General features: G+C 48.5%; 1 protein-coding gene across 7 annotated transcripts in view; it reads right to left on the minus strand.

The window, feature by feature from the left end:
• Mgtor (nuclear basket protein megator) overlaps positions 1-13,915 on the minus strand; it is a 905,575-nt gene that overhangs the window by 728,185 nt on the left and 163,475 nt on the right. For all 7 annotated transcript variants that reach the window (XR_012884775.1, XM_075868440.1, XM_075868441.1 and 4 more), the window contains exon 18: positions 12,744-12,944. Coding sequence is in view for 6 of the 7 variants with exons in the window: in XM_075868440.1 (XP_075724555.1) it covers positions 12,744-12,944 (201 nt within the window). In the remaining variant the exon portion in view is untranslated. The remainder of the gene's footprint in view (positions 1-12,743; positions 12,945-13,915) is intronic.

A 13,915-nucleotide genomic window follows, 5' to 3' on the forward strand; every position in this document is an offset into this window, starting at 1 on the left:
GATTCATGGACCATGTGCGCCACTTGCCAGATACCGTGCCAAATAGCACGGGAAACAGAACACTGCGTCAGCAAACCGTCGTTAGCTCTTCTAGATAAAGAGCTACGGTATCTGGCAAGTGGCGCACATGGTCCATGAATCTGCTTTTGTCTAACGTTCACGTTTTGTTGATTGTTAAGTGCTAAGTTATCATTTTTTGTAGATTTTTGTGTTTTCTTTTTCTGTTTCAGACATATATATGTGGTTTGTGAAAAATAAACCTTCAGTTGATAGTCTGCGCTTGTCCTTGTTTCTTCTTGTCGTCCGTGTTTACTACCGCGCAGTTACATACGTCGATCATGCATCACCAACTCGCCCAATCGTCCACCTTGATTATTGGGCTCCTGCGACAAGAACAGGCTCAAGAATCTAATAAGCTGGAGCATGCAATTCAGTCGGAGATTGTTAACACTCTAACACAAGCCCTTGATACCATGCGAATTCGATTTCAAAATATGTTTGATGAACTGCAGCGCAACGTCCTCCCTGATAACAATAAGCGCCGCAAACCAGGGCCCTCCTCATGAGCTCTTTCGCTCATGTGGTGCAGTGGAATTGTCGTAGTTTTAACCAAATGCGCTCCACTATCCGTAATTATGTTCAAAGGCATCACCCTTCATTCTTTCTTCTTTAGAAGATGCGCGGCACGTGCTCGCTTCCTGGTTACCATGCTTTTCAGGCACCAACCATCAAACATGGTTCCCAAAGGCCAGGCAGCGTTTCTGGTGCGTAATGACTAGAGACCGGATTATAGGCAAATGCCGCTTTCGTTCTTTGCGTTCCTATCGTGCCATTTCGATATATGAGGATGAATTAGAGATTAAGAAGGGCTTTCATGGTGTTTTTATAGTGCCTATAAATGCCTATTTTGAGTGTTCGTGCCTAATGCCTATAAATGCCTATAAATGTCTATTTTCCAAATGAGCGCGCATATAAGCGTTATTCAAGCCCAAATTTTGTTTTCGAGCATGGTGTGAAACAGTTATTCATGTAAAAAGGCAGCATTGATATTTCCAAACACTATAAGGTTCAACGAAGACAAAGCTGACATGCTACGAGCGATTGGAGGAGGAGCATGAGGAGTGCAAAAGACACTATTTCTGCAGCCCTAAGTGGAGGAATGTCTCAGCGTTCGAGTGTTTGCAGGGGAAGGAGGAGAGAGAATAAAAGATGGGATAAGAAAATAAAAGTGACGTCTATGGCCGAGGCGACCACCTTCTACAAATAGCTATACAGTGCCCTGAAAGAATTGAAGAACCCCCCTGAAGACCTGAATGTTGCGGCGGGAAAGGAAAAGCAGGTTTTTCTGGGCAGCCGTGGGTAGGGCAGCCGCGGGTAGCTGAAGAACGAATGAAAAACCATACAGGACTACTCATGGAATGCTAGTGTTGATTCAGTGGTGGCGAATGTCGCCAAATTGTTATATTTTATAAAGCAAAGTCTCAGACAGGTGCTGGCATGTTTATAATCAACGGTGTACTTAGCGTACATTCACCATATGCTTGAATATGCTTGTTTCATATGAGATCCCTTGTCATATGTCTTTAAGTGACAAACATTAAAAATATACAGAACAGCGCTTCAAGGTTTGTCTTAAGCCGTTACTCAAAAATGACAGCTGTAACATTATAAAAAATTAACTAGGACAGGAATCACTATGATCGCGTCGAATTCAAACTGCGGTTAAAGCTCCTATGTTGAGCATTTTATGCTAAACTCACATTCGAAAATGATTGTACCTAAACAGTACTCTTAGCACAATGATTATTAAAATTTTAGAATGTCGCATCAGATATAATTTTTTTAACACTTCGTTTTTTGTTAGTTTCATGACAGAATGAAATGGCTTATAAAGAGAACAAAGTGTGTTGTGTCAATGAAGGCATGTTTTCTTTGACATTTTAACCCATCTGCTCCAGCGCCTTCAGGTGCCATGGTGCGTGCCACGGTGCATGTGCTGGTGGTCGAGACAGCACAGCGGTCAAGGATAGCCGGTTCTCTGCTAAACGTCCGGTCCGAAGAACTAAGCGACGTCTTCCAGGCGCTACCGTTGCTTTACTCCAGCTGGAGACTGGCCCAGGAACAAGGCGATGCACAGGGGTTGTGGCTGGCGTTCCCGACTGCTGCAGGGCAACCGCAACAAGCAAGGCCTGCATTCCAGCTGGGCGCTGGCCCAGGGATCTGGCACGGTGCCCTCGCCTCCGCTGTCGTTCACGGCGATCGAGGGCGTTTCGTGGGTGGTGGACCACTGCTGCTGAGGTCGTTCAAAGTCGCTGAGATGACCCGAGCGTGGCCGAGGTGAACGCAAACGCTGTGCTACCAAGCTGCTGCAGCAGAGATCTGTGCCATGGAGAGGGCTGGCACGCGTTAGCGACGTCAGACGGGACATAGTCTTCAAGTTACTGGAATCAACGTCCTTCAGCGGCTCCAAACATAGCAAACCCTTCCGATTCAAAGACAATTAGCCCAATTCATCATCATCATCATCAGCCTGACTACGTCCACTGCAGGACAACGGCCTCTCCCATGTTCCGCCAGTTAACCTGGTCCTGTGCTTGCTACTGCCAATTTATACCCGCAAACTTCTTAATCTCATCTGTCCACCTAACCTTCTGTCTCCCCCTAACCTGCTTATCTTCTCTGGGTATCCAGTTAGTTACCCTTAATGACCAGCGGTTATCCTGTCTACGTGCTACATGCCCAGCCCATGTCCCTTTCTTCTTCTTGATTTCAGCTATGATATCCTTAACCCCCGTTTGTTCCCTAATCCACTCTGCTCTCTTCTTGTCTCTTAAGGTTATCCCTGCCATTTTTCTTTCCCATGCTCGCTGCGTCGTCCTCAATTTAAGCTGAACCCTCTTTATAAGTCTCCAAGTTTCTGCTCCATAGCTAAGTACCGGCAAGATACAGCTGTTATATACCTTCCTCTTCAGGGATAGTGGCAATCTACCTGTCATAATTTGAGAGTGCTTGCCAAATGTGCTCCACCCCATTCTTATTATTCTAGTTACTTCGGTCTCGTGGTTTGGCCCCGCGGTTATTACCTGCCCTAAGTAGAAAGTCTTTTACAACTTGAAGTGCACTATTACCTATCTCGAAGAGCTGCTCTTTTCCAAGATTGTTGAACATTACTTTGGTTTTCTGCAGACTAATTTTAAGAACAACTTTTCTGCTCTCCTTGTCTAACTCCGTAATCGTGAGTTGCAATTCATCCCCTGAGTTACTCAGCAATGCAATGTCATCGGCGAAGCGCAGGTTACTAACGTATTCTCCTTAGCCAAATTAGTACTGCATACATCAGAGTACATATCACGTTACTCATTCATAGATCATCTCTCTCTGTAAATACCATATTTACTTGCATAATGAATGCACTCGCATAATTAATGCACCCCCAACTTCAGGCATTAAAATTTGGATTTTTTTCCCCCCGCGTAATAAATGCGACCCCCTACATTTATACGTTGCAGGCAGTCCCGTTAACTGACAGCTGGCGTCTCCTCACCAGTTGGATCTCTTCCGTTTTTTATTACTTTGCCGACCCCCCCCAACCACCTAGGCTCGCTCCCTTCCGCCCTTTGCTGGTTGCCACGTGCCTATTGCTTTTCTTTATATCCGTCTTATCCCGTATTATCTTTGCCCCCCCCCCCCCTTTTATCTATGCACCCTCGTCTTATCTGTGCGCCACAGCAGGTTCACAAATGGTGCCAGTGTCGAGATACCACAGCTTATAAGCACACAGCCAGCGAAGGTCACCAAACTGCCCCCCCAACAGACGCCCTTGCTTCCTACAACCCCCCCCCCCCTTCTGTTTAGCCTACTTTCTTTTCTTTTTTTTTTTTTCACTCTTACTGTTCCTTCATTCTACCCTTCCTCATGTGTGTATGGATTGAGGTGTCCTCACATGAGTGACAATTATTATGCGCTCCAAACCCCTTTTTTTAACCTTTCCACCTTTTTCTAAAGAATCACCCCCGTCTCCCCAGAAAAAAAAGAAGGGCTCAACCACGTACACCCAACCCAATTTTCGAGCGACGACGGCACGATTTGCTGTCGCTAAGGGTCATTCGTCGCTGTGACGTCGCAAGTTTATGGAAAACCAGAAAAAATTGCTTGTTATCCAGAAAAGATTGTGAAGATTTCCGCAACATGGTAGCACCCCCCCCCCCCCCCCCCAATTCTCGCTTCGCTTGTTATCCACACGTAGAGGCACTTCTCATGTAGAAGCGGGGCGGTGGCCGTATTTTGTCATATAATCTTGCTATCAACAGTTAGTTTTGCTTCAGTAGTAGCTTGCTGCAATGTTGGTTACTTGCTACCACGACCTTGTCGTGCTTGCTACAATGTCAACAGCGTCGTCATGATCATCGTGCTATGTTGCCGCGAAGTTGGCTAAGTGCGACGTAGCGCACGTTTTTTGGCGCCCCTCAAGATTACAGCAGATACCACTGTTGCGGTTAAACGATTGCGAGAAAAAAAAGATAGCCACAAAAAGTTTTTATGAAGTGCGCGGGTGGCCCGGAGAGAGCTTGCAGAAGATAGCGCCATCAACCATCCAAGATGAGTAAAGTGCAACAAAAAAGCTGTTTCCAAACATTGTACGCAAATGTAAATTACAAAAGGCTAAGCGACCTAGTTTTTTTTTTTTTTTGCATTACTGCATTTCTTGCTTCTCCCGAAAATGTTTTCATAAAATTTACCCCACGTAATAAATGCACCCCCTAAATTAGCTTTGATTTTTTGAGAAAAAAAGTCGATTTTTTAGAAAAAAAATCCTTAATTTCCCCGCGCCCAAGGACCTACACAGCCTGCGCCGCTTTCTCGAAATGGCCCATTTTTACCGGTCGTTCATTCCGTCCAGTGCCCGAGTGCAGGCGCCCTTGACCAAGCTCATGGGTAGTAAGTCAGCTGAGTGGCGATGAGGACCTGAGAAGCCAGAGGCGTTTTGCCGTCTGTCTAGCGCCATTGCGGAGACGGCGCATCTCAAGCTCCCCGACCTGACCAGACCGTTTCTTGTCCAGACTGACGCAAACGATCTGAGATTAGGAGCAGTTCTCCTACAGGAATACGATGGTGTGTTGTAGCCGTTGGCCTTTGCCAGCCGCTCGTTGATACCCGCGGAAAGGAATTATTCCGTGACCGAGAGGGAGTGTCTCACCATCGTGTTTGCACTGCGGAAGTTTGATGTCTACCTTAATGGGACGAAATTTGTGGTGCAAACAGATCACAGCCTGCTTAGCTGGCTGATGCGGCTCCGTGAGCCTGCAGGCCAGCTAGCGCGCTGGGCTCTCCTAATGCAGCATTATGACTTTTCAGTGCAGTATCATAAGGGGAGCACTAACGTGGTACCTGACGCGCTATCTCGTGTCCCAGTGTCTACCAGGAGCCTAGATCCTGGTGCGACAACCGCTAGCGGTGCCTTTGCGCAAGCAAGCGACGCGGGCGAAATGGGGGCGGAGCCGCCGAGCGGAGAAAAAGGCAAGTGCGCCGACGAGCAAACCCTTTCCACGGGCTAGGCAAGCAGCGTGCCGCAAAGCGGGCGAGAGTGGGAGCGAAAGGGAAGCGACCCCATGACGCCAATGCGAGCGGAGGCGATGGCTGCAGTCCTGAGTGGGAACGATACCAGGCTCCCCTTTGGGAGAATGGGAATTGCTTTCAGCAGACAAGAGTTACTGAAGGCCCAGCAAGATCATCCGTTTTGTCGCGAGTTAAGCGACGGTCTCAGGGAGACGAAGCACCGAGACGCGGCTGGTAGTGCAGCAGGTGCAGGGGGACGGGAACCGGCGTGTGTCGCTGGGTCCCCCGCGGATACATACTTGCTGGACCATGATGGACTCCTGCTGAAATACATAGCCACCGATGAGGAGTCAGTGGATTCGTTTAAGGTGGTTGTGCCCAAAAGTCTGAGAGGCGCACTGTTGCGAGCCTCTCACGACGAGCCCATGGCCGGTCACCTGAGTGGCTCCAAAGTTTTTGCGAAACTGAGCAAGGTTGTGACTTGGCTTCGCATGAAGCATGACATTTTTCGCTATTGCCGTTTCTGCCACGTCTGTCAAGCGGTGAAATCAAGGGGTGGCAGGCCGCCCGACTTGATGAAAACGATTGTCAGTGAGCGTCCGTGGCAAGTAGCCACCTGCGATCAAATGAGCCCGTTCCCCAGGAGTAAGCAGGGGTTCATACATATGATGGTAGTTGTTGATCATTTTTCCAAATGGGTGGAGCTGTTTCCGCTGCGGAAAGTGACAGCCCGAGCGGTGCTAGAGAAGCTACAGGAAGTGTTTTGTCGGTTCGGCTTTCCGAAAAGATTGATCACGGACAACGCATCGTCTTTCACTGATCGGGTGTTTGGCGATACGTGCCGTTCCCTAGGAATAGATCACTGCACCACGTTGCCCTAACATCCCCAGTCCAATTTGACAGAGCAAACCAATCGTACGGTCAAACCGATGTTGGCGGCCTTTGCCGAAAGTCAAAAGGACTGGGCAGACCATTCGAGCGAACTCGCGTTTGCAATCCGAACCTCCGAGAGTCGCTCTACTGGTTTCTTTCCCGCCTTCCTTGATTTCGGAAGGTAGTTGGCAAATATGGTGACCAGTGTCATGCAATTCCAGCTCGGAGACGACGAAGAACCGGCAGACTGTTCTGCTTACGCTTCAACACTTCGGGACAGGCTTTGTCGAGCTCAGTAGAGCGAGGCTGAGTTTGGCATCGGCCAGGGCCGAGCAAAAGGCCCAGTATGACCGATAACGCCGCCACCTTTCATTTAACGTAGGTGACCTCGTCCTGAAGTGCAACCACGCTCTTAGCGATGCGAGCAAGGGTTTCTCAGCTTCGCTTGCTCCAAAGTGGCTCGGTCCGTACCGAGTGGAGAAAGCTTGGACTACCCTCGCGTACTTGCTGAAAGACCCGCTTTCGGGAAAACTCAGCCGTGCCCATATCGCAGACCTGAAAGCCTTTGCGTCGAGATCTGACGAGCCTGCGCCAGCGCCCAGTGGCTCTTCCCGCAAGCAACGGCGCACACCCAGCGCGGCGGACCGCATTCGAACCATGCACTGGTATAATCTGAGGAAGCGGTCACCTGAGTGATTTTGCGCCAGATGGCGGGCTTATTTCCGCAACCGAAGGCCCTCATTTTTACTGTCTAGTCTCCGTTAGCTAACATCTTTATAGCCAGTACTTGCAAAGAAGTTGGTTCCGCCAAGTTACTGCTGCTGATTGTCATATGAGTGTTCTTGTTTACTTGACGTTTTTTTCGTGTTTTTCGTGTTTTCTTTTTTTTCTTCTCGCTGGAGAAGGGGATTGTGAATTGGTGCTTTAGCGTGGGGAGAGGGACAAAGGACACTCTGCGCCTTCCTTTACGGTGCGCGTTTGGAGACCCGACCCGACCATCGGAGGTGTGTGTGCGTGTGTGTGTGCGTGTGGCAACAACGTGAGAAGTCACCGACCTCTACACCACTTTAGACTGGAGGTGTTCAGAGACCTGCAGTCATTAGGCAGCCCGGTGGTGCCCTGCTCCCACCGTCGCTGATAAGCTCTGCTAGCCTTTCTATCACGGCTCCTGCACGAGGCCAGCTGTCGCAGACACTGTGCACAACTCGACCGACGACACAGGACGCCTCGTAGCTAGTGGATTTGGCGACCGTGATTCCAGCAGAAGGGCCGGCTGTTGCAGTGAGGCCCATCCGAACCTCCACCGAGGCGGCGTTCGTCGGACTCGCAGGGCTGTCGTCAAGATCGACGAGACGAAGGTTAGCCCGTTCCACGCATGAGGGACTCAACCAGAACCTTCGCCTTGCACTCTCGCATCCACGCAGTCACCCAAGTCAAACATTACGTGACGCTGCCCCTCTGAGTCGTGGACGCGCTCTTGCGTGAGCATCATGAACTTACCCCTCCTCTGCGGCGCCATTGTAATTCACAAGTGTATTCTTGGTTTGTTTTATTTTTTTTCTTCAGCAGCAGTTGCAGAGCGAGGCTGAGGCTAGCTGTTGCCCATTGCATGATGCCTTTGCATGCATGGGCAACGACCGGCTACTCTTGCAGACCGGTATATAGGTTGAATTAAGGAGAGGAGGATGTGGGGATCTGAGGCGCGCTCGCGACCATTTCGCGGGCATTCCGCCACACGGCCACACCCTTTTGCTTTTCTGCTCTGCTAACGGCACGTGGCGATAGATAGCGTCATGTGCGGGCGGCACGAGTTATGTGCGCGCCGAGGGAGCTGATCTCTCTCCTCCGTGGTCGGCGCCGGGTAAGCACATGTTTTCCTTCGTTTACTTCCCCTTTGGGAATCGCCGGACTGTAGCCTGCCTGGGGTGGCCTTGGACACCTCGGCAGGCGTGTTTACTTGAGTGCTAGCTTCGGTACCGTACGCAAAGCCCACAGCGGTTCCTAGTGCTTCAAGTGGTCGTACCACACCGAGCCGCACTTGCTGTAGGCCTACGCGTACAAGGTTTGCCCTAACACTCGCGACCAGGCTCATTGGCCATCATGAGAGTGCGCAGCATAGCCGCGAGGGACCTTTTCCCGACCGCCAGTTCAAAGCTCGCCTTTGCCAGATGCGACGTGCTCGCGGTTTTCCCCTTATTGTGAACGTCCGTGTGCGGGTGCCTTTGCTACCCGCGTCCCGGGAGCGGACGTTGTACTGTTGTTCGGGGTGCCGTCAGAGGCAAAAAAGTGTGTATTTTGCATTAGAACACTGTCTGTTTGCCGCGCCGCGCTAAACGCCTTAGTTGAGCGCGCGCGGAGAGGTGCGCTACACGCGAGTAAACGGAGTCACGGCCCTGTGGCTCGCTAAGCGTGAACCCGCGGTGATCGTTCGCTACGGTGAGTAGCGGGGTCACCAAAGTGCGAATGCTTAGATATTCCGGCATCACCGTGTCGTTAGACCAAGTTTCTCCCAGCATTTTCGAGAAGAGCTACCAGAAAATGGGGCATTCGAAGGCGCTTCACAGAACCGAGGACGATGCGCTTCGGGAGTGCGGTGGCAGCCGCTGCGCCGATGATTCCCAATCACACTTCGCAATCAACGATTCCCGCTATACGGGGCGTGACCGGATCTGACTGGTCAAGGTACCTGCTAATTTTTTTTTAAATTAACAAGTACACTTTGTTTGTGCTACGATTTATTAACATATATACTGCACACGTTAGGACTGTGACACAATATTTTGTTAACGCTCAAAAAATCCCCGCGTAATTTGTGCACCCCCTTCTCGGGGCCCTGAAAATCACGAAAAAAGCGTGCAAATTATGCAAGTAAAGTCAAATCTCGTTATTTCGAACCTCAGATTAACAATCTCTTTGAAAAATCTCCCTCCAAATATTCATTGATCTAATGTAAATATATTTCACTACTACAAGTATCAGAATACCAAATATTTTAGAATAGCGTATCGTATTTCATCCACCCTGTATTTCCTCAACACTTCAAAATAATGAATACCGATCTTAAATGTGCCGTGAAATACTTTTTCAAGTAACTATGAAATAAACTCACTGGAAGAGCTTATTGCCTCACGAATACAACGCCGCAAAAATTTTAAGCATCCGTCCAGTGTGTGTGGAGTTACAAAGGTTTGTCCCATGCTGCAATTACATTCTCCCTTCTCTCGTCCCGACTATAGCGCTGGAAGCTAAGCAGGGAAAGATGGCAGGGCCACAAAAAAAACGTCACGTGCGTCTCGGGACCTTGAGCACTTTTTTTTATTTTCCTCAACTCCAATACGCAACTTTTTCAGGGAGATCGCGCACGCACACGTGGACAAGTAGCAGCCTTTTGCGGCGATCTTTGTAACGAGCGAGCGCGCCATGTTCAAATCAGCCAATGGCTGATAGTGGGCTTGCTACGCATAATTTTTGGGTATACTCCGCGATTTGTCGAGAGAAGAGAAAGCAATTTTTAGCTGACTTTGATAATTTAGTGTTAATTCCAGGACGCGTGCTGCGCTATAATATATTTTGCTCGCGTGTCGTCGGTAGCCTCTACTACTGATTGGCACCGTTTTCTGACCACGCTAAAAAAAATGTTGCCAAGCCCCTTTAAAAAGTGACTCGCGGTAGCGGAACTAATATCCAGCTCGCAGTAAAAGAAATAGCTGGGCGAGTTGGTATGTACCCATATTACACCTTTTTTTAATACACACAACAAGAAAGCTCTTTCTTGTTCTGTATATTGTGGGGGCTGAAGAAGTTATATGAATACCCAGTTCTGTAGCCGTCCCTATCATCATCATCATCATCATCAGAGCATCCACATATTTTTCTAAGTGCCCTGCCCTACTCAAATGTGCGATAGCCCCATCGCCATCATCATCGCCTGGTACTTGCTTATGGTGCATGTCTTCGTCGGGCAGTTCTGCAACAGCACCTGCATGGTTCTTGCACGACTCTTTTCTAGCCTTTTGGTTTGAGACAGAACGTTCAAGCTGAAACCTCGAAGCAGCACGAAAGGAATGCTACGGCAGGCGACGCGAGTGACTTACGGAATGAAGCCACCAATGACTACTCGAGCTCGTTTCACTTGAACACTATGCACAGTGCGACAACAAAGCGTGCACGTGAGCTCAGCTGACAACCAATAAGTTCCACATCATTCATTAGTTGTGATAAGGAAACGACGACGAGAACGAAGACAACGTTTACATAGCACACACCAAGTACCGTATAAACCAGAATATAAGTCATGATATCTTAAATAAAACAACAAGCTAAAGTACCCCCTTGTCTTATATAGCGACGTCTAGCCAACAGTGCGCCACTGTGTGGCAACATGTGGCTTGCATGTGCATGAGGAGCTGGACACCGCCATATCCACATCAAAATTCAATAGCAGGCTTTTTTTTACCTCTATCTTCTATGTGTCTCTGATTTGCTTCTGATCTGTTCAAAGTTCTCACTTCGCTTGACCTTGCGTTTGACTTTGATTTTTAGTTTTTTTTTTTGTTCATTGAATATGAGTAGTGGTACGAGGAGGCGGTTCTCAGCTGCGTTTAAACTAAATGTTGTTGAGTTTACGGAAAAAAACTGCAACATGAATGCCCAGCACCGCTTTGGTGTATCGAAAAAAGTGTGCACTATTGGAGAGCGCAGAAAGGAAAGCTGTCGATGTGCGATCCTCAAAAAATGACGTTTCATGGCCGAAGTGCAATTCATCTGCAGCTGGAAGATACGCTGGCAGACTTTTTGTGGGAAGTTCGTGCGCGCTCGCTACCAGTGACCGTGGATTTCATTCACAAAAAAGGCAGTGGAAGTCGTTCAAGAAGCTGGGCTCACGAGAGAAGAGTTTCGTGCACCAAACTCTTGGCTGCGTCAATTCATGAGGCACATAAAATTTTCTCTCCAGCGGCACACATCCATTTGTCAGAAGTTGCTGGAGGAGTTCGAGCACAATGATATAAACTTTCAGCGCTTGGTGAACCAGCTTTGGAAGCAGAACAACTACATGATGGCACAGATTGGCAGCGCCGATAAGACCCTCATGTGGTTTGACATGCCTTCGTCGACCACAATCACGAAGCACGACACCAAAAATGTGAACCTGCTGTCCACTGGCAACGAGCACTCGGGCTTCACCGTCATGCTGGCATGCACGGCAGACAGTAGAAAGCTTCCGTCCTTCGTCATTTTCAAACTTAAGACAATGCCGTAGAAAGTGTTCCTGCCCGGTGTTGTCGTTCGCGTGAACAAAAAGGGATACATGGACGAGGCCATGATGCTCGAACGGATACGAGTAGTCTGGAACCGTCGGCCAAGTGCACTGCTGCGTCCTCGCAGCATACTGGTGCTAGATGCGTTCCATGATCACCTGACCAATGCTGTGAAATGTGCACTCGGAGATGGAAAGACGGACCTTGCCGTGACACCAGGTGTTATGATGTCTGCCCTCCAGCCGCTCGATGTTGTGCTAAACAAGCCGTTCAAGGACCGAGTGCGGCTGGAGTACCAAGAGTGGATGTCTGGGGACAACTTAAAGCAACAACGGGCTGCCTACAGTGGACTCCACTTGCGTCTGCATGTGGCTGGGTGCTTTCCGCTTGGCGTTCGTTACCAGATTCCATGGTAGAAAATGCTTCCAAGAAATGTTGCATCAGCAACTCGCTGGATGGCACTGAAGACAACGCACAGTGGGAGGCAGCCAGCGACAAACTCGTTTTTCGAAGACAGTGGTGCTTCGCCTGACGAACAGGAACAGTCGCAATGGTGGTTAAGGGGAGCTCCGACAATCGGGGCGTGGTGCACCCAATTCGTAAATCAATGTGTTTCGGCAGCTATGGGTTGTTTTTCTTTTTTTTTTTTTTTTTGGTCACCTAAACTAAGGACTACAGAAACTAAGGACCTATATTCCCACTCAGCAGTTGAACTGCCCACATCAGGATAGATCCCGTTCTTACTCAAATAAACCTGCACTGGTTCCGCAATATTTCGTGTGGTCGCGAATGCATACACGACACAAGCAGGCGACTCATAGGGTTGCATTTACAATTTTAGCACAAATGTGTAATACTTTCACTACAATTAATTTTCAAAATAATGAATTATTGTTAGCGGTTCCTTGAGATTTGTAGTAACGAGATTTCACTGTAAATACAACATTCGAACTATTCAACACGAAATTATTCGCCCAAACCACTATTCCCTTGAACTTTGCATTGAACCACAAAACTGCTACTCGCCCATCCCTAGTAAATGAAAAGCACTCATACTTCTTGTCGAGCTTGATGGAGCTGCGCGTAAGCATCGACCAGCTCATCTGTGGACTTGCGCGAACGCTCCGCCTCCGCTGCGGCACGCTCCTGGGCCTCTCGGATCTGCCGCTCCCAGGCTGCAGCCAGCGAAGTCTGCTGCTCCGCCTGTGCCTCCAGCTGTCGTTGCAGTGACTCGCACCGGAGCTCCAGTTGGGACATCTGCGCAACAAGTAAGACACACACTGACACTAGACGACGCTACAACCAGATCATCTCATACAATAGAATCTCAACAGGTTTCAAAAAAAAAAAAAGGAACATGAAAAGCAACTGCACTATCTCGGAAAAAAGTGCGATCTGGAAGAACCGGGAAAATAAATATATCTGGAAAAAAGTACAATCAGAATCCAGTAAAAATTGAGGTTCACGATCCTATGTAAGTGCCCAAAAACTCCAGCGTAAGCATAATGAAACGCTACTGCTGTGGCGGCAATTGAAACGCTGCATGAGCATCGGTTCTTTCTGCATTACCGCTTGGAAATAGAGCTAAAGGAAAGTTTTGAAGGAAAGAACAAACCCTTTTGAACTTCGTGAGCTGATTTCAAATGGTAAGACTAAAAGTGCAAATCCTGAACATTCAACTTGTTGTGTTTGCCAAAGACCTGAAGCAATATTCTCATGCATTTAGGATACAATCCTGTACGTTCACAAGATCACATGCGACTCATCCTATCCATTTACAAAACTACCACGCCACTGTTGGCTCAACACGCTGAACTCTGTGTAATGCATGTAAAAATCACGGTACAGCACAATGCAAAACCTTGCGAAAGTGCCTAAAAAGCCACAGCTTGAGGATAAACTTGACCATAGATAATGCGTACTAGGCCGCAGGCATTCGATAATCAGATTACGTTCTGTCTTTGGACAGGCATATTCACTGCGACTTGCAACTGCATCATCTTCATCTCGCACAGTAAAACGGACTTTAGAACACAAAACCAAGCATAATGTCGACCGCAGACGAAGTCCCCAAGTGCCCGCACTGCAATTTATCGAGTTCTCTCATAAATGACAGTAAGCATCGCCTCTTTTCACAGTCTGATAGCCAGAAACCTTCCAGATATCTTCCAGGACAAATTCTCTTAGGAAGTTCTGGCCTCGTAGCTACAACAACAGCTGGAAGATTA

This window comes from Rhipicephalus microplus, chromosome 7 (genome assembly GCF_043290135.1).
Source record: "Rhipicephalus microplus isolate Deutch F79 chromosome 7, USDA_Rmic, whole genome shotgun sequence".
NCBI classification, from domain to species: domain Eukaryota; kingdom Metazoa; phylum Arthropoda; class Arachnida; order Ixodida; family Ixodidae; genus Rhipicephalus; species Rhipicephalus microplus.